Source organism: Procambarus clarkii, chromosome 31 (assembly GCF_040958095.1).
Source record: "Procambarus clarkii isolate CNS0578487 chromosome 31, FALCON_Pclarkii_2.0, whole genome shotgun sequence".
NCBI classification, from domain to species: Eukaryota; Metazoa; Arthropoda; class Malacostraca; order Decapoda; family Cambaridae; genus Procambarus; species Procambarus clarkii.
Window position 1 is genome coordinate 26,722,641 of NC_091180.1, and position 25,805 is coordinate 26,748,445.

At 40.9% G+C, this 25,805-nt stretch overlaps 2 protein-coding genes across 5 annotated transcripts in view; one reads left to right on the forward strand and one right to left on the reverse strand.

The window, feature by feature from the left end:
- Positions 1 to 25,805, forward strand: part of LOC123758841 (caspase-8-like) — a 56,074-nt gene that overhangs the window by 6,447 nt on the left and 23,822 nt on the right. The window contains exon 1 of one of the 3 annotated variants that reach the window (XM_069334596.1): positions 1,770 to 1,790. The exons of 1 other annotated variant lie outside the window; for it this stretch is intronic. The gene's annotated coding sequence lies outside the window, so the exon portion shown is untranslated. Of the gene's footprint in view, positions 1 to 1,769; positions 1,791 to 18,193; positions 18,215 to 25,805 lie in introns of those variants that run through there. One more of the 3 variants, XM_069334597.1, reaches the window with a different exon arrangement.
- Positions 11,538 to 24,343, reverse strand: LOC123758837 (uncharacterized). 2 transcript variants are annotated; one of them, XM_045743575.2, is made up of 6 exons: positions 24,231 to 24,343; positions 21,089 to 22,261; positions 20,228 to 20,386; positions 14,156 to 15,376; positions 12,920 to 13,078; positions 11,538 to 12,153 (listed from the first exon to the last, which is right to left on the reverse strand). In XM_045743575.2, exons 1-6 carry the CDS (start codon positions 24,244 to 24,246, stop codon positions 11,951 to 11,953), a joined length of 2,931 nt encoding a protein of 976 aa, XP_045599531.2. In that variant the 5' UTR covers positions 24,247 to 24,343; the 3' UTR covers positions 11,538 to 11,950. The 2 variants fall into 2 exon arrangements, with proteins under 2 accessions (XP_045599531.2, XP_045599530.2); XM_045743574.2 differs by having other exon boundaries at positions 20,228 to 20,407.

Here is a 25,805-nt window from a genome sequence, read left to right on the forward strand (position 1 = left end):
TGTGTCATACAGTTGCATGACTTTACAATTATGTAAATCTATAGCGATACGTTGGGGAATTAGCCTATCATGTTCCGTACTTACGCGGTTGTTGCACAGAATTTAATTAAGGTTTAGTAATTAACGAGTAACAAAGATTATGCAAAAATCTATGTTATAAATAGCAGATTACTAAGATCATAAAATATTAACAGATACTGGGCCAAATACTGCCTGATAGTGGCCTTGAGAGAATGTTTTGTTTACACATATTACAAAACCTTTTGTACTTTCTTGTAAATATTGAAATATACAAATTAATTACAATATATTCATGCAATGTGCTAGTAGGTTAAGCTAAGTGATTGCTGTAGCGAGGATAGCAGGTACCCACTTTGTTAAGGAGACAGCAGGGGGTAGCCGGTTTCTTAGCTCTATAGTAGTTTAAAATAAGCTACAAAATAAATTATTCAAATTCATATCTTCGTTCATTTATGATCCTATATTTCTACATGGTTCAAGCTTATGTACATTCAAGTACTTGTATATTTATTGAGACAATAAGATGCATCTCAAAAGAATAGAGTAGATTAGGCTATTTCTGCGTGGTTTTGTTAACAAAATTCACAACTCATAGATGTAACCCAACAACAAAGTGACCAGCTCCTGGATACCTATTTCTGCCGGTACTGCTAAGTGAACGGGAACATTAGGTGATGGGAAACGCGCCCAAGCATTCCTGTCCCGCCTGGGATTCGATCCCCACACTTCCCGATTGTGAGTCTAGAACGAACCCCGACTGTACTACCCGGACCCTGTACTAATAGACATTAATAATTTTGCATATAGTTAGGTCTGTGATATGTGAGGTGGTCTGGGTCTATTAGTAATTAGTATTTGTATTTGCAGACATGGATGAAACATTAACAGAGGTGAGATTCGAACAGTGTCGTCAGCGAAGTATTGTTCGAGAAATGTTCGAACGCCATCAATTGTGAGTCGTGTATAACATAAATTTAAGTAAATTATTACCTGAATCATACGTGCAGAGTGCTCGGAATTCTTCTTCCCAAGCCCAGCTTGGGACCAGGCTTGAGTTAAGATAACTTAGTCCAACAGTCTGTTGCTTGGAGCGGTCCGCAGGCCCACATATCCACTTCAACCCGAGAAAACAAAACACAAGCCCCACCCCTCAAGAGCAATTTCGGCCGGATTCGAGCCCTGAGCAGGAAGGATCGAGGGATTGACAAGCACCGATCCTTAACTGCTCGTTCCTGTTCTCCCAGCAGTAATCGAGGACCTGGTTTCAAACCGATTGGGGAATCGTGTTCTAGAGAAACCAGTAAAGCTTAATATGAGCTATGGGGATGGAAAACTGCTAACTAACAGGAGTCAGAAGTAATAAATCTTTTTATGAATAAGGTGTTTTTTTTTTTACACGTGCGTCAGAACTGATTGCGCTCGAAATTTGCTCGAACAATACTTTGCTGACGACACTGTTCTATATTCGACACTGTTCGATTCACGTCTATATTCCATGACCAGATCAAATCATCATCTATACGTACATAAATATAAATAATTGTCAACATAAAACACTTAATTAAGCCCATTATAGGCCTAGCTATTATATAAAACTAAAACGCATATTTGTTCATTTATATTTGAGAAAACAGCTCCTTAGAAATCACACTACGAGAAATTAATCAATGAAGACGGCTGAAGCTTGAACGAGCATAGTCTGAGAATGTGTTGAGTGAGTGATTGAGTGAGCTGGAGAGGGTTGTTCCAGGAAGTTCCAGTCATCTCAGGTAAGTATCACACATTCGATAACAAGATAAATTATCAAGCTGTGAATCTCAGAAACATGACACGTTGGAAGGGATATCCTCGAGCGCCAAATTGTGTATGTATTTGGGTCTACTGGATCTATAAGCAAGTGCTACAGGGGCTGAAGACTTTGAGAGATCTGGGGTAACTCGTGAGGAGGAATACTGAAATGGTATTCCAGTGTCATTAACCTGCGTCTTATCTATCAAGAAGTGAGGAAGAGTGTGTTCTGTTCTGAGTCATTTACAGGTTGTTGGTGATGATTGATGTGTGAGGTTGGTAGTTGTCTCTGGGTACACTACATGGACTACGGTGAGTAGCTGCATGTTGATGGTGGTCTCTGTACACTGCATTGATTGCAATGAGTAGTGTATGCAATTAGTTTCCTTAATAATCGACTGCTGTTTCTTAAAAGTGTGATTTAACCCACTTAACTCACCACACCGTAAAGTGAAAGGGATAAACTCCATCAACGATTTAATTCTCTGTATAATGTAGATTCCTGTAATGGCTGTAAGCCATGTGATTACCATGTGATAAGTCCTTTAAAACGCGTCATAGAGATGAGTTTGCCTAAGACTTATTTGAGCTGAGGGTAAAAATTAACAAACTTCGAGACCTAAATCTGTACCTTTCTTGCCCGAGCTGTGTGATTCACTGGTGTGAATCACCCCAGTGAAGTCGCCCAGTTCCTCCAAGACCAGTGGTTCCCAATCACGGCTCCGTGGAACATATACAAGAATACTGTGTACTGTATTGTACTCTTAACAAAATGTGTTAAACTGAATGTCTCATGTTATCCTTTAGATGCAGTCGCGACAGTCCTTTTGTTAGTTTTGCTACCTCGATCAATTTTGTTGTGGTCCATAGGTGGGAACATGGTTGCAGGGAACCTCAGGTGGGAGCGAGGATGTAAGGAACTACAGGTGGGGATGTGGTTGTAGGGAATATGAGGATGTGGTGAAGGAATGGTGCCCAACTACTTTAATCATCGGGGATAGAACGCAGAAATCTACAAGAAGCGAGACCGCCACAGCAAAAGTGCCTAAAAATTGTGTTAGCTAATGATGATTATCATATTCATTATTATTTTTATTACTGAAGGTGTTCAATATATAGGACGATCGGTCAGAGGTCTCAACCCCTCTGGAGATATATCACGTGACCTCAATCCTCTGTAATGTAATTTTTCGTTCGTATTGGATCAAAGAATCAAATCAAAGAAACTTCAAATATAGGCATAAAACTGTACCGTGGATTTAGGAAACTGAAACTCACTCACACTTCATTGCATGTATGGCGTCTTCTTTACTGAATTCTTTGCCCTCACTGAACCATTAATTACCAATTAAAGATCACCTCAATTCCTAGTCGCACAGACAATCGGAACACGGTAACACTAGGCTACAGTTCACAGTATTAACCAATAACACAGCACAACAAATCACAACAATCGTAATTAAAAATCACACGGATAATAATTAATAAACAGTAACTATTCAGGGTTTCATAACAATTTACCTCTTACCTTTCTGGAATCATTGGTTTCTCCTGAAATGGACAAAACATTCACATGGAAATATATAAACGGAACGGTATAATATTGAACCAAACCACACCTCAACACAGTGTTAAACTCCTAACACAGGGTGTAATAAATGTGTATCACATACACAACTAGGAACATAATTACAGTCGTCCCTTACATGTGCGTTTCCTCGGCAGCGCTTCCCTTCACTTCAACACAGGTGCTCGTACTTCCAACCGGAAGTTGACGTAAACTCTACCAAAGAAACTTAGCAGAAAATAGAGAAATATGAGTACTGACCGGCCTTCTCATTCAAGCTATCTCATTCACTCAGAACTCAATACAGCTGTTGATTGAAGTTCTGTTCAACATTCTCCACACGTGGTTATAACGAGACCATGTGGAGTAAGATTGTACCGGGTGGAGGATGGCGTCAGATGTGGGTGGCGCGGAGGAGGAAATTTGAAATTTGCGCGGGAGGGAGGCACGCTTGGTAACACCGAGAGGTGGAGACGCGTGGGCACACGGGGTGAACACGTGTCGTAGGTGACACACGGATAGGACCACGTGTTACAGAACACGGGGTGATGGCTAGGTTTAGGTGGGAATCACACTATGTCTACAGAAATGGCGGTAACTCAATTACTTCAGGAGGATTCAAAATTCAAATTCAAATGTTTATTCAGGTAAAGTACATACATACAAGGTGTGATACAAATATTGATGAATTTATAGATAGAGCTAGTGCATACAATGCCTAAAGCCACTATTGCGCAAAGCGTTTCGGGCAGGAAAAACACTAAAGACTAAAAATTCACAAATACTGGGAAATGTTTCCTTATTCCCTCCTGACTACGGATGCTGACGATGATCACGGACCTTAACAATGCAGTCTCGTTGCTCCTGCGAGATCACGGGGTGGTACACTCTGTTTGACTATCTCGAATTGCAATTAATCTTCCACACTCGCGCCAATTGGATTCTGACAGCAATTCACGGTAGCGGGAATCATAACGGATTGATGAGACGAATAATAACGCTGCAATAACGGGGATTGGTACAATCGACTTCAAGTGAAATTCAATGCAGAACTTGACAAACGCCGCCGAAGGACACCTGATCAACCGGGCTGTGATTCATTCGTCAGACTGCGAGCAGCCGCATCTAACGCCCTGGTTGACCAAGCACCATCCAGGAGGCCTGGTCAGAGGCCGGGCCGCGTGGACATTGATCCTGGGAACAAAAGCAAGGTAACCGCAAGCACCAAGGAGTAGATATTTGCATGACCTTCATGAAATAGAGTGAATATTTGTTGGAGAATCGTAGGTGTGTTAGCACGAGCAATGTGAAGTGGAGAGGGGAGTTAACAGGAGTAAGTGAAGTGGAAAGGAAGTGTGCTGGCAACAGCAAGGTAAAATGAACAATGTTGTTCATTTTAAAAATGAAGGAAAAATGTGAAGTGAATGGATTTTCACCCAGGTGGGGCGGAGACTGTCAAAAAGTATATAAGGGGAACTCTCAATGACGACGCAAGCGATGCAAACCTGTAGTAATAAGACTACGTTGTGGGGAAAAGTTCAGCGTGTGAGGGATTGAGAGCTGGGAGGAGGGGAGGGAGGTGCTACGTCAGTGGAGAGCCGAGGAAGCGTTGGACAGTCACACCCCACACCGTCCTTCCTCCAGGATTAAGAGCAGTGTTGGTCTCGTGCCTTAAGGATGAACACTGGGAGGCCATTTGGTGACCTCGAAAATCAGCCACCCACGTGCCCGCTAGCCTCATCACACACACACACACACACACACACACACACACACACACACTCACTCACTCACTCTCTCTCTCTCTCTCTCTCTCTCTCTCTCTCTCTCTCTCTCTCTCTCTCTCTCTCTCTCTCTCTCTCTCTCTCTCTCTCTCTCTCTCTCTCTCTCTCTCTCTCTCTCTCTCTCTCTCGAGTGTATGAAGTAGTTACAGAGCTCAAAGTATCTCCTAGCACTCAGTCCAATGTCGTTGATAACAGGGCTACTCGCAAAAATAGTGTCGGAGAATTGATAATTATGATAAAATTAATCACGTTCTTCTCAATCATAAACACTGTGGTAGAGTGTGGTTAAGATTACGATATATAAGTAGTCATTAATAAGATTTTTTGACTGTTCCACATTAGAGATTGATAAAGAAAGACAACTCTGTTCTAACACTGTCAACTAATTCAACAACTTGCTATTTTTAGAGCTTCCTGTCATTTGGACATCTTTCTGAATTTACATTTTAAATTAGGTCTCCGTGGATTATACAGTCTGAGGCAAAGAGTCATTTAATTTTTGCCTCGCAGTGTAACACAGTCACCCTTAATGCGTCATTATCATTGGTATTAATGCGTCATGGAAGTGTCCAGCCTAATCAAGAGAACGTGGTCAACACAGATTAGGGTTGCATTTCCTCCATGAGGTAAGCTGGCTGTGACTAATCAGCGTAACGCCGCAGGATTACTATTTTTTCTTAGTTGACGTTATTTAACTTTCGCGTATTTTAACATAAGCTCGTTTTCACACATTAAAAAGAAAAATATCCTGACCAGCAGAAGTTTGCGGTGATCGATTTCTGTTTTCTTGTCTTCTCCCTCTCTAGCGTTTATCACTTGAGGCGTCGTTCTTCTTTATATTCTTATTCTTAATAATAATAATAATTATAATAAATTATTAGATTACCAGGAAGCCAAACAACTAGGTAATGGTAACAGATCGTAGTTGATTGCTTGTGTTTAGATCCTTTGAGCCAAGATTATTTGTTTGCAACATTTTCACATATATTGGAACATATATATGTTGGAACACATATGGATATGCATATACGACCGCTTTGGTGCATGCTTTGCTGTTTCTCTTTGTGAGTCCATTTTTTTTGGTGTTTTATAATTATTTTTGTGTTTTCAAATATGCTGTATGACAGTGCTATTATATGAATATTTGTTTCTTAGGCTTTTACTCTGTTATTCTAGTATGCCTCGTGGCATCTATTATTCTAGTATGCATTTTACTACATTATTCTAGTATGCATTGTGGGGCTTAGCGCCCTCGAGTTGAGCTAGGCTTTTCGATCACCAGCTGTGAGACTGAAGCGTCTCTTCTTGCCGTAAACATTATAGCACTGGGTCTTCTAACATTACAGTCGTATTTCATCGCTGTTGTGGAATGATGTTCAATGGTTGTATGTTCAGCCATTCATGGCACTCCTAGATTGCCTGGTTATATGGTAGACGGCGTCTTGTAGCTCTTGGTGCCCTGTTCTAGACTACAGAAAATGATGTATATTTTGCAATCTTTCTCTAGTTGGGAGATGCCCCCACATATTGTCCTCAAAACTACGATAAGTAGAGACAATGGACTCATAGTGAGGCTCAAGACTGCGATCCTGTTGTTGTCTACCGTCCCTTGGTTGAGAGTTAGTACAATTGGGTTCGTTCGCGACTCACAATCACTAATCGTGGGCGAGACAGAAATAGTTGGGCACATTTCCTATCATCTAATGCGTCTGTTCACCTAGCAATAAATAGGTACCCGGGAGTTATAGGCAACTGTTGATGGGTTGCATCCAGCTGGGGAGGATCAGTAGTTCGACCTTGTTCGACCTCGATATATAAGCCTAATGGATATATTTACCTGAATTTACCTGACGGTCAAGAAGGTAAATATATGCACAGGCTGCCTGTCCCGGACAAATGAATTACTAATTACGCCTCGTATGGCAAGTTATTGACACTGACTTTCAACCCGGCCTCTCAACTAATACATCTCATTTTGTACATTATAGTCTCCAACGTACAAATTACAAAGTACCATGAAAAATAGCGCCTCACAAATATCTACGTTTTCTATACATGGGAATGTTAGGTTATGTGGGTTGGTTAGGTTCGTGCGGTTCTGGTTAGGCTAGCACTTTAATTGTATTTTGTACGTTGTGGCAAATCAAGAGAACGGCTAGAAAAAGATAACACGTATAGCAATTATATTGATAAAATTGCTTTATAAGTGAACTTAGGCTAGTTAAAGGAATTCGTGGTCGGTTTTATTTAATTTTCACAGCATGTGGCACCAATCATGGAATGAGGTTGGCTTAGTAATGTCCCTAACGAGTTTTTGAAATCTGGTTATAAATCGCCAAAATTTGGGTCGCAACGTGATTAATTTGCAACGAGTCCACGTGCAGCTTTCAGCCAGCGCGGCCGGTATTAGTGAATTGTGATTAATAACATTCCGTGAATTGGAAGAATGTTAATATAGGCATAATATCACGGCTCTCCCGCCCGGGTTGCCTCGATATCCCACGTGTGGTTCTCATAATTTTGATGGAGCAATAAGCTCTTGTAAATATTCAAAATATAACAAATATAGGATAGTGTAAAGAAAGTGACACATTTTCATTTATAGGTGCGATACTTTTTTCACATCAACCTGACCATTAATATTTCTCCAGAGTTCCAGGCTTAAATTGTCTAACCAAGCCAACGAAATGTATTATACACTATATGCTGCAAGTTCTTAACATCAAATTTCGGCTCATGGATGAAATTTAGACTCATTTATCATACATAAACAGACTACATATTAGGTCAAGAACACGGGTCAAGATGACAGACAAATGCTTTAATATTAGAAGTAATTTTTCCATAAAAGTACACGAGACAAAAACCAACACAACAGCTTTAAATATTAAAATGGTGTGTTTTTGATTAACACATTTAGGCACATCTGCATTTCTGCAGCTACCCTACACAGTGTGTCAAAAAGCTAGCTACGTGATGCTAAAAATCCCCATCACACAGAATGGTTAGTCATACAGAGGCATGTGTGTCGGAAAATCCGACACTATTTAATAATATCATACAGACAGATAATAATAGCTGTGTTGTATAAACAAGTTAACCCATAGAAAACGTAACTTGTAGTGGAATTACCGTCTATAGAAAACGGGATATCATCACCACATACTATTATAAATTCACCAGCTATTCTGCTGGGAATTATTCTTAAATACATTAGTCTTTGGACTTTACCATCATAAAAACATCTCATATAAATTAACTTAATTATCAATATTAAAGTAGAGTAAATGTGACCCTTCTATCACTTACTGTCATCTGGACAATGTAGGCCAGTAGTGTCAGGAGTGAGGAAGGAGGGGCAGCCATTGTTTATACTAAGACCAGAGGCTCACGGGAGCAAATTCGGCTCCTGTTAATTTTACTTGGACGAAGTGTTATGGAAACCAAAGGTGTACCATTATCAACACGCTGTCAACAAAACAAGTTAAGTGTTCTTCCGAAACCCATTTATCTTTCATTTATGGCCATTAATGTCAGTGGATAAAGGGTGACCCGGTTAGAGCACGAAATAGCCTCATACTAAAGGTAATTAAGCCCAGGTCTTCATGGTTCCTTGTAGAGTGTTTTCTCTGATATAGCTTGTCATATACTAGGATTCTGGCTTCATAGCTAGCGCCCTTTTGACAGGTCAAGACGAGGAAGCATGCTTTGTGCATCAGTTACCAGGGTGATGGAAGCTACCTCAAAGATCGAGGGAAAATGTGGTGTCTACATCCTGGTTATACCTGGTGGACTAAGGCCTGCTGTACAAATAAGATAAGGAACCTCTTCAATGTATGTAGTCTAATACTGTAGTTTGATTGGCTGCATATATATAAATTCATTAATATAAACGCCCCCTAATGTGTAGAGGATCGATTTGTGAGATTGAGATTATTGCAGAAATACAGTCCACTTATCATTATACAAATTGCTATCGAAGTATACAAATTAACGTAAATATAAATTCATATAAATTAAATAAATATAAATCTCACAGGTCGGTTCCCACAATGTGATAAGTAGTCTGCACTGACAGACTCTGGGCCAACCATATTTACCTGAGGGGCTACTATCTAGTAGCCTCGAGGAGGACAGGCAGCCGCCGGCTTGTCAAAGGTTTCCCTATTTGTATTTGCTTAGAGTGCCTACACAGATTTAGTTTGACTCTTGGTTGATATCAAAGAGAGATTTATTTTTGGTGCGGTGATTATGGGTTCTATTACATCTGTCAAGGAAGAGTTTCAAATCAGGATTTGCATTTAATAACAGAGTTTTGTAAATGTAAATGGCGCAAGAGATTGTATGGAGTGAGTTTATGTTTAGCATGTTTAGGGATTTAAACAAAGCACACAATGAGGCGCTGTGTGTTGTCTGAAAACAGAGTTTCTTATTCTGATAGTAGATTTTGCTGGGTAATGATGGGCTTGAGGTAGTTTTGCAGTTGTTGAACCCCATGCACAAATACCATAATGTAAAATAGGGATAGATTAGCGCGTGGTATAAGGAGAGGAGAGCAGAGTTAGGAACATAATAGACCTAAACATAGTAGAACATAGTAGCTCACCGTAAATGTTATTTTAGAGCAATTTCAATAATAGTGTATTATATTTGTGTGACTCCTATATCATTTGTGTATCAGTCAATCATGAAATTTTGGTAGCCCGAACTGTAAATTAAAAGTTTGATGTTTACCCTAAACTTAGTCCGTTTTTTGTTATTGATCATTGAAGTTTTCTCGATATTCATTGGCTAACTGAAGCTCTTTTGATTCATTGCCGTCTCGCCCAACCGTACGTATTTTTACGGTTGGAGACGGTCGGTAATAATACGATGAACAATTCAGTGGATTCTATATTGCAATTATCTAACGTATAACACATAAAACTTATATAATTGCACTGCTTGATGTGTACAGTAAAATGTTGCATTTACCTGACTGCCACTATTTCTCTAGTGGCCTGTACGAGGACAGAAAGCCGGCGGCTTGTCAAATGCCCCCCCCCCCCATTTGTCCTGAGGATTTTGTACCTAGTAATATATCTATTGTACTATTTTATTTTCTATATGGACTACATATACGCTTATTTGACTGATTTAGTTATACTTAAATTATACTTTATTACTCTGTTATGTTCCACCCGCCAAACACACACCGAAACTACGACGTTGGTACAACGTTCGAACAAGTTTCAACACCTCCTAACCAGTTATAACAACCAATATAGCAAATTGTAACAACGTTCTAATACGTCATAAACACGTTAAGCCAAGATGTAACAACTTTATTACAAGTTGTAACAAGCGGAAAATAGAGACAGTTTCGGTTTGTGTTTCCAGGGTTGCAGTTGCTTTTCTAAATTACTCTTTAGTATTTCTGTTCTGTTATATAAACTACTGTGCTGTTACTAGAACTACTGACAATAATGTAACAGTCTATGCCTGTCATTAACTGACATGATGGAGAAAGTTCAATACCGAGCAATGAAAATTATTCTTGAACCAAGTCGACTCTAATTCCAGGACAGGTTGTGTCACAGGACTAACACTGCAAACCTGGCATGATAGGGCTAATCTAATCGAAACGTTCAAAATACTGAACAATTTTACAATGTAGGACTAAAAACAGGAGATGCTGTTTTCCCCCATAGGGGAAAACAGCCTAGTGGACCAACCTCTCACAAGTCAAGCCTGGCCTCGGGCCGGGCTAATCGGGCCCCGGGCTAATCGGCCTCGGGCCGGGCTAACCCCAAGCAACAGCCTAGTGGAACAAGCTTTCACAAGTCAAGCCTGGCCTCGGGCCGGGCTTGGGGAGTAGAAGAACTCCCAGAACCCCATCAACCAGGTATCAACCAGGTTATAAATGCATGGAACTCCTTACCCGCCGAAGCCGTAAATGCCAACACTCTTATTAAATTTTAAAACCCAACTGCAAAAGATCATCAAGGCAAATGGAACTCGCTTCCCAATGAATTAAAAACTTGTTCAGCTTATGCTTTATTCAAAAGTAAAACCAAAGAGTACCTGATTATATTCCCATAGTTCCCTACCCTGAGCTTCAAACTCACACTATCTTGTGCTACCCACTCCCCCCCTAATTTAGTACTCAAAACATGCAACGTCACCAGTATAATTCCGGCTTTGCAAGAATGTAACAACAGCAATATTATGTACTCTTACAACCCAATGTACCTTCTTATATATAAAAAAAATAAAAAATAAGAAATAGAATATCGAAGAACTTATAAAAAAACAGAGACATTGCTCTCTACCAATAGGCTTCTGTTCCATCAACCGTCAGTGATCAATAGGAAAATATAGGTTAATATAGATATCAATTAGATTTATATCAATGCTTTATTTAAGGGATATATATAATTGGCTAAATATTTTAGAGTGTAATATGTTGATGATTATTAATAAGAAAGTACAATAAAGTCTTCAGGAGCTCCAGGCAATGTGTAAGGTGTGTAATGAGAAGCTCCACAAACATGTTCTTCAGGACCTCCACACAAGAGATTGCATCATTATTACATAGTTCCACTAGTTTTTTCTTCAAATGTTGAATATCCTGAAAACTATCAATATTTGCTCTCAGGAGATTCATCAAACAGCTTCTGAAAGACCTCCAAACACCAGTCACTCTCACAGAGTGCTCTTTATGGGCACTCCTAGCGATTAGTTCCTTAATTTTAAGTAGCTCTTAGTAGTGGGGGTCCTCGGAACAGGGCATTCTGAAGAGCCAAACTCTTCATCGTTTAGCCCCGGGAACGATGAAGGTCTTCTGGAAAGTGGTCTCGTAGGAACAAGCCTGTTTGGCCTCTCCCTTAAATTTTTCTTTACAAGAGAAGAGAATCTGGTGCATCTTATTGGAGACTCTCTCGAGCACCTTGGTGATGTTGTCCCCCCGGTACTTCTCCAGCAGACGACACACTGTGTCCACGTACACTGAGCCTGGCGGGGAACACAAAGGCACAAACATTACGTCAAACACTGATAAAAAATGTTGTTGAGCGGAGTTTTGATAACTTTCCTACTCTCCGCTCTCTCATTCCCTCAACTCCTCCTATCTCTCTCTCTCCCCACTTCTCCTTCAAAGCCTCTTCCCCCATTCTGTTACACAGGACCACGCCTACACCTTCTCCCCCACACCGGACCCTTCCTATACCTTCCCCCCCCCCCCCACATGACCTCTCTAACACCTTCTCCCAACACACACAAAACTCAACACTTACAAGAGTCAAAGGTTTATAAGTGGAGTGCCCAACACGGATTCAAGTGCAGATGATAAGTCACAATAACGTGACTGAAAAATGTTGACCAACCCGCACACTAGAAATTGAAGAGATGACGACGTTTCGGTCCGTCTTGAACCGAAAGTCGATTGTGTCGTCGTCGTCGTCTCTTCAATTTCTAGTGTGTGGTTTGGTCAACATAGATTCAAGTATATGTTTAACAACATTCACGACTTTAGAAAGTCATTGAACAACTAAGAAGCACTGGGTCTTGCAACTGTTGCTTGATCCTGAAAAACATAAGATGGTGAGTACATATATGCCACTACATTCCACCTTTACCCATCTACCAGTTATCCCTTACAACATATATATTACCCGCCTCACGCAGTCAACCCCTCATACTTATCCTCTCCTAATCCTCCCACATCCGCCTAATCCTTGCCCATCTGCCCCACCCAGTGACACCACAAGGCGGCACTGACCTTCGTCTCGTAACCTGAAGGCATATTGCTCAGGAAGCGTGGCGTTGGCGACGAGTCGATCCATCTTGTAGTAGACGGCGGTGATGTTACGGTATTTCTCAGGAATCACTGAAAAGGTCTCGCCCTCTTCGCTGGAGTCCACGGTCACTTGGAGCCCACCTTCATGTTTCAAGAAATAAATTGCTGTTAAAATTTATGAATTTTAGTGCGGTTTATGAGTGCATGTAAAGGAAAATGTATAGATGCTGGGGAGATGAATGTAACCAGTCTGGGTAACATGTAAACATGTAGATAGCACGAGAGATAGCGCACTCTCTACCTTGCTCTGATGAAGGGGAATTGTGCTGAAAACGCGTTCAGCATTCTTTAATTTTCAAATGTTTTTCCGCATGCAGATAGCAAAATCTTTGGCAGAGGAGAGAAGGAAAGTTGATGCAGGAGCTGAGAAGATGGCGCTGTATACCTGGGTAGACAAGGAGATCTAAGAATGTAATTGAGGCTTAGTTATCAGACTAAGAAAGAAGCGGGTTGAGGGTGTACAAATGACTGATGAACATCCACTGTGTCGACAAAATTATTCGCACACCCTCCGTCACTATGTGATGGAGAGCGAAAAGATACGTGAATTTAGAGACAATTCTATTACCAATGTTCCAGCGATGTGTAAATATTTCATTCAAAATGATCTGCTACCAGAAATTTTAGCCAAATATCCCCAGTTTGCTAACTGTAGGTAGTAACTGAGTGATTGTAACCTATCCACCGCTGCCCACTGGATGGGGGGCGGTGTGCAGGACAAACATATAAATTGTGACACTAGCTCTCCACATATGTCAGTTGCTTAATTTAGAACCTGTACTTGAGGTCGATCTTGAACCCATTATTGATGTGACGACTTATATTAAAGTTTGTAACTAGCTCATCAAGATTGTAACTTGCTTAGCTAAATGAATTGTGGGGTTCAGTCCCTCAGCCCATTATGTGCCTCTGTAACCCTTTCCACTACCGCCCACAGGATGGTTATGGGGTGCATAATAAATGAACTAAATTAACTAACATCCAAATAAAATAAAGAAAGGTAAGAAAGAATTGCTTCAGTGTTGTAGTAATGGATGGAAACACTACAACGGGAAGCAGTGGAGAAAGACTGCATACATGTTTTAAAATGCATAAACAGGGAGACTCATGGGGTCTGGAGTGCGTAGCAGGGAGCAAAATATGGAATCGAACTCTTACCTCTCTCTTCGACTTTTATGGTACCACAGCCTCGACATGATGCCATGAAGAATATTTTGGGTTTCTTTCTGAAGTTGTCCAACCTTGAGAAACTATCGATGATCTCCTCCCGTTGATAACTCTTGCCATCGGCTAACTTAAGGTTGGTCTCTGAGCCATGGGCCATGAACCAGAACACAATGGAGTCATAGAAGCGGTACTTAGGCTTCTCCAGCACCTCTATCCTTTCTTTCAACGTGATGAAAGTTGGATTTTCTTCAACGTGGACTATGTAGCCGAGGGACTTCTCAAAAACTTTCTTAACTTTATATATTTCCCCTTGAGCGCCCTCCCTGCAGTTGGTGACGCAGAAGACGACGCAGTAGCCGGCTGGACGACACTCCATGGGGTACTCACTCAGACTGCTGATCACACTCTTGATAGTGCGCTGGTCATCCTCATCTTCTGTCTCTTTGCCAACTTTTTCCAGGAGATCTTCCAGCTTGTCTGTGTAAATACGGTTAAGTTTGTCGTGTTCCTCAAAGACTCTAACCATGTAGAAGAATAATACCTCCTTGAGGCCTTCGGTCCTGTTTAGCTTGTCCAACGGAATATCAAGATTTTGATCGATATGTTCTCTGAGGATTTTATCTTTTTTAACAGCTTTAAACAGCTTTTGGACGAGGGCGGACGTCAGACGATCACAGATGCGACTCATTCTTAAATTCTCCGCATATATGAAAAAACTGGCTTTCTTTTCATCTTCCGTGAGGGATAACTTTTCCTGGACTTGCTTAATCTTGTCTTCCAGGCCCTGGCAATCGATGGTGAGGTAACGGCAAATCTTGGCCAGAGTGAGCAGGTCCTCGGGGTCTTCTTTGAGTGGTATGTCATCTTCCAGGCCCTGGCAATCGGTGGTGAGGTAATGGCAAATCTCGGCCAGAGTGAGCAGGTCCTCGTCTTGCTTCCTTACTGCCCAGTTGGCGGCCTCCGTGCCTTCTTCCAATACTATGATCGGATATTTCTTCAGTTCCATGATGCGCTTCTTCAGCAACTCAATAATAAAAACAAAACTGAATTCCTGGTGTTGCAGGACGGAAAGGAAAGCGTCCTTGGCGTCACGCGCTGCTTCAATGCCCAGCTGAAGGTAACTGTCAGTTCCGGCCATGGTCTTGTCGCCGTTGTCCTGGAGAAACAGGAGCTTCACTATCTTACTGTACGGGATGCTAGGCCGTTGCATGACTGGGGAAAGAAAGAGTTAAAAGGTTTTACAAACAATATACAATGACAACTATAGCTTGCAGAAACATGTCTACTTCGAGAAAAATTTGTGATAATTAAAAAAAAAATTTAACTACATGTTAATAGGACACATGACGGCAAGATCTTTTATTTAATGAATCTTCAAGCAGACTGACAAAGAAAAATAAATATAAAGTATTATAACAATACATTCACGATAATACTCCAACTATGTTACGTCACTGACAACAAGATGTAAGCTCAACAAGATCAAGAGAAAACTGCCAGTTTACACTCCAGCTACCGACCCAGGCGACTAATAAGAATACATTATATGATTGCCTGGTCCTCTTGGCAAGCAACAGGCCACTGATGCCCGGGAAACCTCTTGGGTGCCTTAATAATTATAAATCAATCGATCTCGACAGGGTAACCACCTCTTGTCACATCTCACATGGAATATTTATTGCTGCGTTTACCCTTTTGTACTCACTTCCACTCTACCTCTGATAATGTTGTTATACCTTAGAACAACTGCGTCAGGTCAGATAAAAGTGTGAAATGAAATTTGGAGTTAATTTTTCAAGGATGCTGACCTTCAGTTAAGAGGGATCAACTGACCAATTAATTTAATTGTGAGAGTTGTTCAGTAGCCAGTCTGTGGAAATTCAATGGTCTATCATTAGCTATTTCGTCAGAAAGTGGTAATGTGAGTATTTTGAGTGGTCTGGGTGGATAAAGGTTACAACTATAGTTTATTACAAGCACACGGGGTCACCTTTCTGACCCATAACATTTCCACTGACCGTTCATACAGTGCGGCTGTATTATGGATTTCCTGTTTCGTTCCACACTTTAAAATTCCATACAGTATATTCGCTTTATTTGTTGAACAACTTTTAAGTATTAACTGCCGGTACGAAAAGAGGTTATCTTGAGATGATTTCGGGGCTTTAGTGTCCCTGCGGCCCGGTCCTCGACCAAGGCTCCACCCCCAGGAAGCAGCCCGTGACAGCTGATTAACACCCAGGTACCTATTTACTGCTAGGTAACAGGGGCATAGGGTGAAAGAAACTCTGCCCATTGTTTCTCGCCGGCGCCCGGGATCGAACCCAGGACCACAGGATCACAAGTCCAGCGTGCTGTCCGCTCGGCCGACCGGCTCCCTATAAGACCTATGACTTCTTAATAAACACCGTAAAGACTCGAGACGCATTGTGCAGTCTTTGACGAATGAGGCGTCAGGAAGCAGGAAGGTGACGTCACAGTGGCGCACAGTCAGAGTGGCACACGGGAGCTGGGAAAGAAATGATCGTCTAACATGTTTCTGAGCGGAAATTTATTTATTTATTTATTTATTTATTTATTTATTTATTTATTTATTTATTTATATACAAGAAGGTACATTGGGTTTGTGAGAATACATAGCATGGTATTTACAATCTTGTAAAGTCACTTGTACGCGCAGCGTTTCGGGCAGAAAAGCCTGTATAGATTCATGTTTTTTATTTTGAAAAAACTCATAAATCAGTTTTAGTGCAGGCAAAATGACGATTTATATAAACAAGGGCCTACAACACGAGGGCTGTGACAAACTATATATGGGGGGGGGGGGGGAGGGGACCTTCGACAAACCGCCGGCTTCCTGTCCTCGTCGAGGCAACTGGTGTTAGTGGCCTTCACGAAAATTCAGGTACACATTGTACTTACCATGGTCTGTATTAGATGGATTCCTCTGTGATGACATGGTTAAGGGAAAAAACACAAATTCAGAGTTGAGTACGAAACGCGTATTCCCTCAGTGGACGCCAGTGTACGACTGATCCCCCGGGGACTGGAAACAGTAAGTTGCCAGTCCTCAGTAACAGGATGTATTTTTTTTTTTTTTTTTTTTTTTTTTTTTTTTTTTTTTGAGATATATACAAGAGTTATTACATTCTTGTACAGCCACTAGTACGCGTAGCGTTTCGGGCAGGTCCCTGGAATACGATCCCCTGCCGCGAAGAATCGTTTGTATATTTAACAGGTACTTCTGGAAGTTCAACCAGAAAGAGCTAGTTTTTTATGCTATATAATTTTATTTATATATTTTATGCCTTAAGTATGAAAGGCATAAATAAATATTGTATAGCCACCAATGATGAGTAAAAACCAACCGCCAACTCACGGTTGGCACAATCGTGAGTTGGTGGTGGTGTTGCACCACCAACTCGGGGCGCATCCGATCCCACGATCGTCGTCGCCCCTAACTCAACAACAACACCACCAACTCATCTGTCTTATCGGTGGTGCAACAACACATCCCGTCTTTCTTTATCAAGCATCGTCAGACTGTATTCCCCTAGTTGTATTCACCTAGTTGTGTGTAAAGTCGTGCTTTGCTCTTTCGGTCCGCCTCTCAACTGTCAATTAACTGCTTCTAACTACTACTACTACTACTACTATTTTTTTCTCCACACCACACACACACACACACACCAGGAAGCAGCCCGTGACAGCTGACTAACTCCCAGGTACCTATTTACTGCTAGGTAACAGGGGCATTCAGGGTGTAAGAAACTGCGCATTTGTTTCTACTTGGTGCGGGAATCGAACCCGCGCCACAGAATTACGACTCCTACTCGCTATCCACCAAGCTACCAGATCCCCTTGTTATGACACAGTGGTTGCCAGGATCAGGTTGTGTTACTGTTACCTGTGGCAGGTGGCTACAGGTGACGGATCTCCCAATCCTGAGCACTCCAGGTGCAAACTCTCTGAGCAGGAACTGCGGCATGATCTCCCACACTACATCACCGAATGTCCAGTTATCGGACCATTCAGACCCGTTCGCATCAGGTACCTGGAGCTTTGCATTTACTTTATTCACTCTCGTGTTCTTGAACATATCCTTATAATGTACCCAAAATTTGCGAGTGCTGGCTACTGAACATATGGCCCTGTATGACTAACCATCCTGCGAGATATATCACTTGTGATATAAAAGAATATATATATATATATATATATATATATATATATATATATATATATATATATTATACATACATATATATATATATATATATATATATATATATATATATATATATATATATATATATATATATATATATATATATATATATATATATACTACGAGACCCCCCCCCCCCTTTAAATACCACTGAAATCCCGTAAAGTAACCTTACTTGTAAAAGGATTGCAGTACTGTACAGGTTTATGAAAAACCTCCCTGAACCGAGTTGACTCGCATACAATGACAGGCTGAGGGAAAACAGGACGGGGCATTACAAGGTTGACATTGTTCACAGTATTTACACGCTGAAGTCATATAACGTTAATCCGTATCAAACTTTCCAAGTGACGATGTAGGATAGAGAATATACAAATGTTAACCTAAAGAGCATCATACTGTGCCTGTTGAACAGCCTATCTGTTGATGCCAAATAAATCTGGAAGAACGCATCAAGAAGAACAAGAAAAATGGTGTCGAGTGATAGGCTTCTTCCTGCGACGGTCAGTGGTCAACAGGTAAATACAGGTTTATAAAGATATCCATTAGATTTATATCATTGCTTTATATAAGGGATAGATTTGGCTAAACATTTTAGAGCCTAATATGTTGATGATTATTAATAAGAAAGTACAATAAAGTCTTCAGGAGCTCCAGGCAATGTGTAAGATGTGTAATGAGAAGCTCCACAAACATGTTCTTCAGGACCTCCACACAAGAGATTGCATCATTATTACATAGTTCCACTAGTTTTTTCTTCAAATGTTGAATATCCTGAAAACTATCAATATTTGCTCTCAGGAGATTCATCAAACAGCTTCTGAAAGACCTCCAAACACCAGTCATTCTCACAGAGTGCTCTTTACGGGCAATCCTAGTGATTAGTTCCTTAATTTTAAGTAGCTCTTAGTAGTGGGGGTCCTCGGAACAGGGCATTCTGAAGAGCCAAACTCTTCATCGTTTAGCCCCGGGAACGATGAAGGTCTTCTGGAAAGTGGTCTCGTAGAAACAAGCCTGTTTGGCCTCTCCCGGAAATCTTTCTTGACAAGAGAAGAGAATCTGGTGCATCTTATTGGAGACTCTCTCGAGCACCTTGGTGATGTTGTCCCCCCGGTACTTCTCCAGCAGACGACACACTGTGTCCACGTACACTGAGCCTGGCGGGGAACACAAAGGCACAAACGTTACGTCAAACACTGATAAAAAATGTTGTTGAGCGGAGTTTTGATAATTTTCCTACTCTCCGCTCTCCCAGTCCCTCAATGCCCCCTATCTCTCTCCCCACTTCTCCCTCAAAGCCCCTTCCCCCATTCTTCTACACTGGATCTCTCCAACACTTTTCCCCAACACACACACAACTCAACACTTACAGGAGCCAAAGGTATATGAGTGGACTGCCCAACATAGATTCAAGTATATGTTTAACAACATTCACGACTTTAGAAAGTCATTGGACAACTAAGAAGCACTGGGTCTTGCAGCTGTTGCTTGATTCTGACAAACAAAACAAGGCGAGTACATACATACCATTACATTCCACCTTTACTGTTGACGGAAAATTCCACTACAAGCTGCATTTTCTATGGGTAACTTGTGTATACAACACAGCAGCAATATTATCTGCCAATTGTATATAATATTATTAAATGGTGTCGGGTTTTCCGACATTTACCCATCTACCAGTTATCCCTCACAACAGATGCATTACCCCGCCTCACGCAGTCAACCCCTCATACTTATCCTCGCCTAATCCTCACCCATCCACCTAATCCTCCCACATCCGCCTAATCCTTACCCATCCGCCCCACCCAGTGGCACCACAAGGCGGCACTGACCTCCGTCTGGTAACCTGAAGGCATATTGCTCAGGAAGCGTGGCGTTGGCGACGAGTCGATCCATCTTGTAGTAGACGGCGGTGATGTTACGGTATGTCTCAGGAATCACTGAAAAGGTCTCGCCCTCTTCGCCGGAGTCCACGGTCACTCGGACCCCACCTTCATGTTTCAAGAAATAAACTGCCGTTAAAATTGATGGATTTAAGTACGGATGATGAGTGCATGTAAAGGAAAATTTATGGATGTTGGAGAGATGAATGTAACCAATCTGGGTGACAGGTAGACATGTAGATAGCACGAGAGATAGCTCACTCTCTTCCTTGCTCTGATGAAGGGGAATTGTGTTGAAAACGCGTTCAACATTCGTTAATTTTCCAATGTTTTCCCGCATGCAGATAGCAAAATCTATGAAGGAAAGTTGATGCAGGAGCTGAGAAGATAGCGCTATATACGTAGGTAGGCAAGGAGATCTAAGAATGTAACTGAGGCTTAGTTATCAGACTAAGAAGGAAACTGGTTGAAGGTGTACAAATAACTGATGAACAATAAAATAAAATGAAGGTAAGAAAGAAGTGCTTCAGTGTTGTAGTAATGGATGAAAACACACTACAATAGGCAGCAGTAGAGAAAGAAGGGGAAGGGAACTATAGGGAGAAAGTGTTAAACCATTACGACTGTACATCACTTGGAAAGGATCAGAATAAGGATTTGGGGTGGGATGGAGGGAAGAAATGGTGCCCAATCACTTGGACGGTCGCGAATTGAACGCAGACTAAATACATGTTTTAAAATGCATAAACAGTGAGACTCCTGAGCTCTGGAATGCGTAGCAGGGAGCAAAATATAGAATCGAACTCTCACCTCTCTTTGTGATAGGTATGGTACCTCTGCCTCGACATGATGCCATGAAGAATACTTTGGGTTTCTTTCTGAAGTTGTCCAACCTTGAGAAACTATCGATGAAATTCTCCCGTTGATAACTCGTGCCATCGGCTAACTGAAGGTCGGTATCTGAGCCATGGGCCATGAACCAGAACACAATGGAGTCATAGAAGCGGTACTTGGGCTTCTCCAGCACCTTTTTCCTTTCTTCCAACTTCTTGAGAGTTGGATTTTCTTCAACGTGGACTATGTAGCCGAGGGACTTCTCAAAGACGTTCTTAACTTTATTTATTTCCCCTTGAGCGCCCTCCCTGCCGTTGGTGACGCAGAAGACGACGCAGTAGCCGGCTGGACGACACTCCATGGGGTATTGACTCAGACTGCTGATCACACTCTTGATAGTGCGCTGGTCATCCTCATCTTCTGTCTCTTTGCCAACTTTTTCCAGGAGGTCTTCCAGCTTGTCTGTGTAAATACGGTTAAGTTTGTCGTGTTCCTCAAAGACTCTAACCATGTAGAAGAATAATACCTCCTTGAGGCCTTCGGTCTTGTTTAGCTTGTCCAACGGAATATCAAGATTTTGATCGATATGTTTGCTGAGTATTACGTCTCTTTTAACAGTATCAAACAGTTGAAGGACGAGGTTGGACGTCAGACGATCACAGATGCGACTCATTCTTAAATTCTCCGCATATATGAAAAAACTCGCTTTCTTTTCATCTTCCGTGAGGGATAATTTTTCCTGGACTTTCTTAATCTTATCTTCCAGGCCCTGGCAATCGATGGTGAGGTAAAAGCAAATCTCGGCCAGAGTGAGCAGGTCCTCGTCTTGCTTCCTTACTGCCCAGTTGGCGGCCTCGTTGTCTTCTTCCAATACTATGATCGGATATTCCTTCAGTTCCATGATGCGCTTCTGCAGCAACTCCATAATAAAAACAAAACTGAATTTCTGGTTATGCAGGACGGAAAGGAAAGCCTCTTGGGCCTCACGCGCTGCTTTAATGCTCAGCTGAAGGTGACTGTCAGTTCCGGCCATGGTCTTGTCGCCGTTGTCCTGGAGAAACAGGAGCTTCACTATCTTACTGTACGGGATACTAGACCATTTTACGACTGGGGAAGATTTTCTGTTTCTCAGAACAATGTTCCCATCACCTGCAAGGAACGAAAAAGAGTTATGAACCGCAGACAAATTATAAAGACACTCAACTGTAACCCACAGAAAATTGGCTGCTCTGAGAAAATTTTGTAATACCGTATTTTGAAGACTTAACCACATTTTAAGAAGACACATGGCGACAAGATCTTTCATTTAAAACATCTTCAGTCAGAATTACAAAGAAAAATAAAGATAAACTACAAGTATTATAACAAAGCATTCACGATAATACTCCAGCTGTGTTACATCACAGACACATCTAAGCTCATATGTAAGCATATTTGGGAAGGCACACTAAAGTAGGCCCACTAACCCATATGAGGCAGCAATATCGTACTAGGCCTACTGCCCATGTGAAGATTTCGTGTATTTGTTTCACCTATTTCTATAACTAAACAAGGTAATTACTTCAATGACGCTACTCGGCAGTTCCCCCTTTTACACTACACTACACTACACTACACTACACTACACTACACTACACTTTTGTTTTTGAGTGTTGCTGAACCACCGTCCTCATGTCTGTTTCAAATCGAAATTCGTCTATTTTGAATACTTTGTTGTTTGTTCCGACTTTACAGCTTCAGCACATTGTTTACATCTCAGATTAATTATGTAATCGTCGAATACATCAGTGGTAGGAGACTAGACTTTTCGGAAGTACTTGGAATCGAAAACACTCGACCAATTAACTGCCAGCTTACACCTAGATAGGTCCCACAATCAACAAAACCAAGAGAGAACTACCAGTTCATACCCCAACTACCGACCCAGCCGACCAATAAGAATGCATTATAAGATAGCCTGGTCACACCACAGTGGCACACGGGAGCTGGAAAAGGAATGAACATTTAAAGTGACTATCCTTGCTAATCAGTTCATTAATAGCTTTAATCGCGGAACCAGGGATTATGACATGTAGAGAGATAACCCTTATCAACCAGATGAGAACGGTTGAAAATGTCGCTGCAGGACCGGAGCGATATGGTAGGCTACCCAGTAATAGGTAGAGATGTCATAAGCACCCTCTCAGGCATACCATTTTCATTCTTTTCTCTTAGGAAACTTTGCAGAAACAAACGTTAACAATTTCTCCAGAATTCGAGCAGAACATTGTTTACATCCAGGTCACCAATTTCCAATGGGCACAAATCCAAGAGAAACCCTGAATCAACGTTGGATCAACGTTATCAATGTTAAATCATTCTTATCGACGTTAATTCAGCAATAAATTAACGTTACTCTAGGTTATTATGCCTCTGGGGTAATGTTCCAGTGTATCTGGCTCACTACTGAATAATAATATTTAATTCTTTATTTGCTTAATTTGACAGACTTTGGGGTTGTTTTGGTAATTTTCGGTTTGCAGGCGATGGGTCACAATAACGTGGCTGAAGTATGTTGACCAGACCACACACTAGAAGGTGAAGGGACGACGACGTTTCGGTCACAATCGACTTGAGAATGGTCCAGAGCGGACCGAAACGTCTTCGTCCCTTCACCTTCTAGTGTGTGGTCTGGTCAACATGCTTCACCCACGTTATTGTGACTCATATTTTGGTCATATTTCGTTATAAAATGAGCATATTTACCTGTAAAATTATGTTCCTTTACGTTTAACATTAGTTACCTCTTCACCTTCCATTGGTGCATCCATGAGACACCAAAGTTAATTAATGTGTTGCCTGTAAGTTGTAATAATGCGTGTATTTTCCTTTAATTTGTTCAATATTCGTTATTTATTTATTTATTATATATAATAGCAAGTTTAAACGTAATATAATCAGAATTAGACTACGAAATTCATAGGGAAATGCATTTTAAGTTGTTGGTTATTAACGGTACGGCAAGATTTTGCAAGACAATATGTATTCAAATGGCAATGACATACAGTCATATATAAACATATATGCATGCATGTATGAATGCATACCACCAAACAGTCAATACCTATGATAAACTTACTCTCATCCAGCTCCATTGTGAGTGTTGAGTGAGGTGTTAGCTCACATACACTACTAAGTATATCAAAGCCTCATGCACACTCCTCTTCACGCAACAACACCCACTAATCCGTTATCGAATCATGGTGGCGAATATACCCACCCCAACGTATCTATCTGTTATCTATATTTTATCTGTTACAAAAACACGATTATGGAGATAATTCAAAAAGACAATATACACTGGTCATATTACACTGTAGTACAGTATTGATAAATGGTATATTTTATTATTGGTATTTTTGTTTACAACGCCGATAATCAGTTAGTTCAGTTCATTTATTATACACCCCATACCCATCCTGTGGGCGGTAGTGGAAAGAGGCACATAATGGGCTCAGGGACTGAACCCCACAATTCATTTAGCTAAGCAAGTTACAATCTTGACGAGCTAGTTACAAAATTAAATGCACATCTTCACGTCAACAATAACTCGAGGAGGACCACAAGTACAGTTTATAATTTAAGCTACTGACAAGTGGAGAGCTAGTGTCACAATATATATATGTTTATTCTGTTCACCGCCCCCCAATCCACAGTGTTTTGGACAAATTGTAAAGTTAACAACTATGTAAGTATTAAAATAAATGCGATTTACGACACGTTTACAAATGTCAGTGTACTACCTTGTTAGTAAAATAACAAACTTCTATGATGAATGTGTGATCATTTGTTTTATGATCTACACCTGACGTTCTGGAATTATGTATTTATTATTAACAAACTTATAAGTACGCAGTAGTGTGCTGCTACTCTATATAAGAGGGATTACAGTGTACAGAATATTACGTGTTATTCATACGTGTGTTATCTTATGGATGACTTAATCTGTATCAATCAATCTGGTAGCTCATTTACGGTCTATTTATGCCCTTGCCACCTATTGGGTGGTTTAATCTTCATCAATCGTATCGGCCATGATTTAAATATATCATCTGATATTCCCATCTCAGATGATTAATTACATACGGTGCCAAAACATGGAGTGTGAATCCAGTCTACTAGCTTTCACTAGCAAAATTTGGGTTAAGTATGAGATCTCCCAATATTGGGGAGTGAATTCAGTAGTCACAAAGCTCAAAGTGCATCATGCCAATGGTCTAATAAAAGTCATTCACCAATGTGATATTGATGAGTATCCTAGTTCTTGTTTACACTTGGAATGCTCACTGTTGGGAGATTTATTACCTGCGGCCACCTGCCATAAGTAACGATACCCCAGCCTAATTTTATCAATTACAATGTCAAACTGTTTGGATGATGTTTTATGTGGTCCGTGTCAGCGAGCGGCGGCCATCATATCATACATATACAGTAGTTGTCAGTTCTAAAAATATATTGAATCTTTAAACTAGCTCTTTCTGCCCTTTGAGTGACAGCGATTGTTCTGCTGTCAGCCCAAGTTTCTTGAAGTAGTATGGTTTTGAGAACGAAATACCTTGGTGGTGCTGAATTTCAGGTTCAGATCAGATCAACCAAGTTATGACAGACGATAAAAATGCAGCCAACTCTGAATTAATATTTTATATCAATGCTC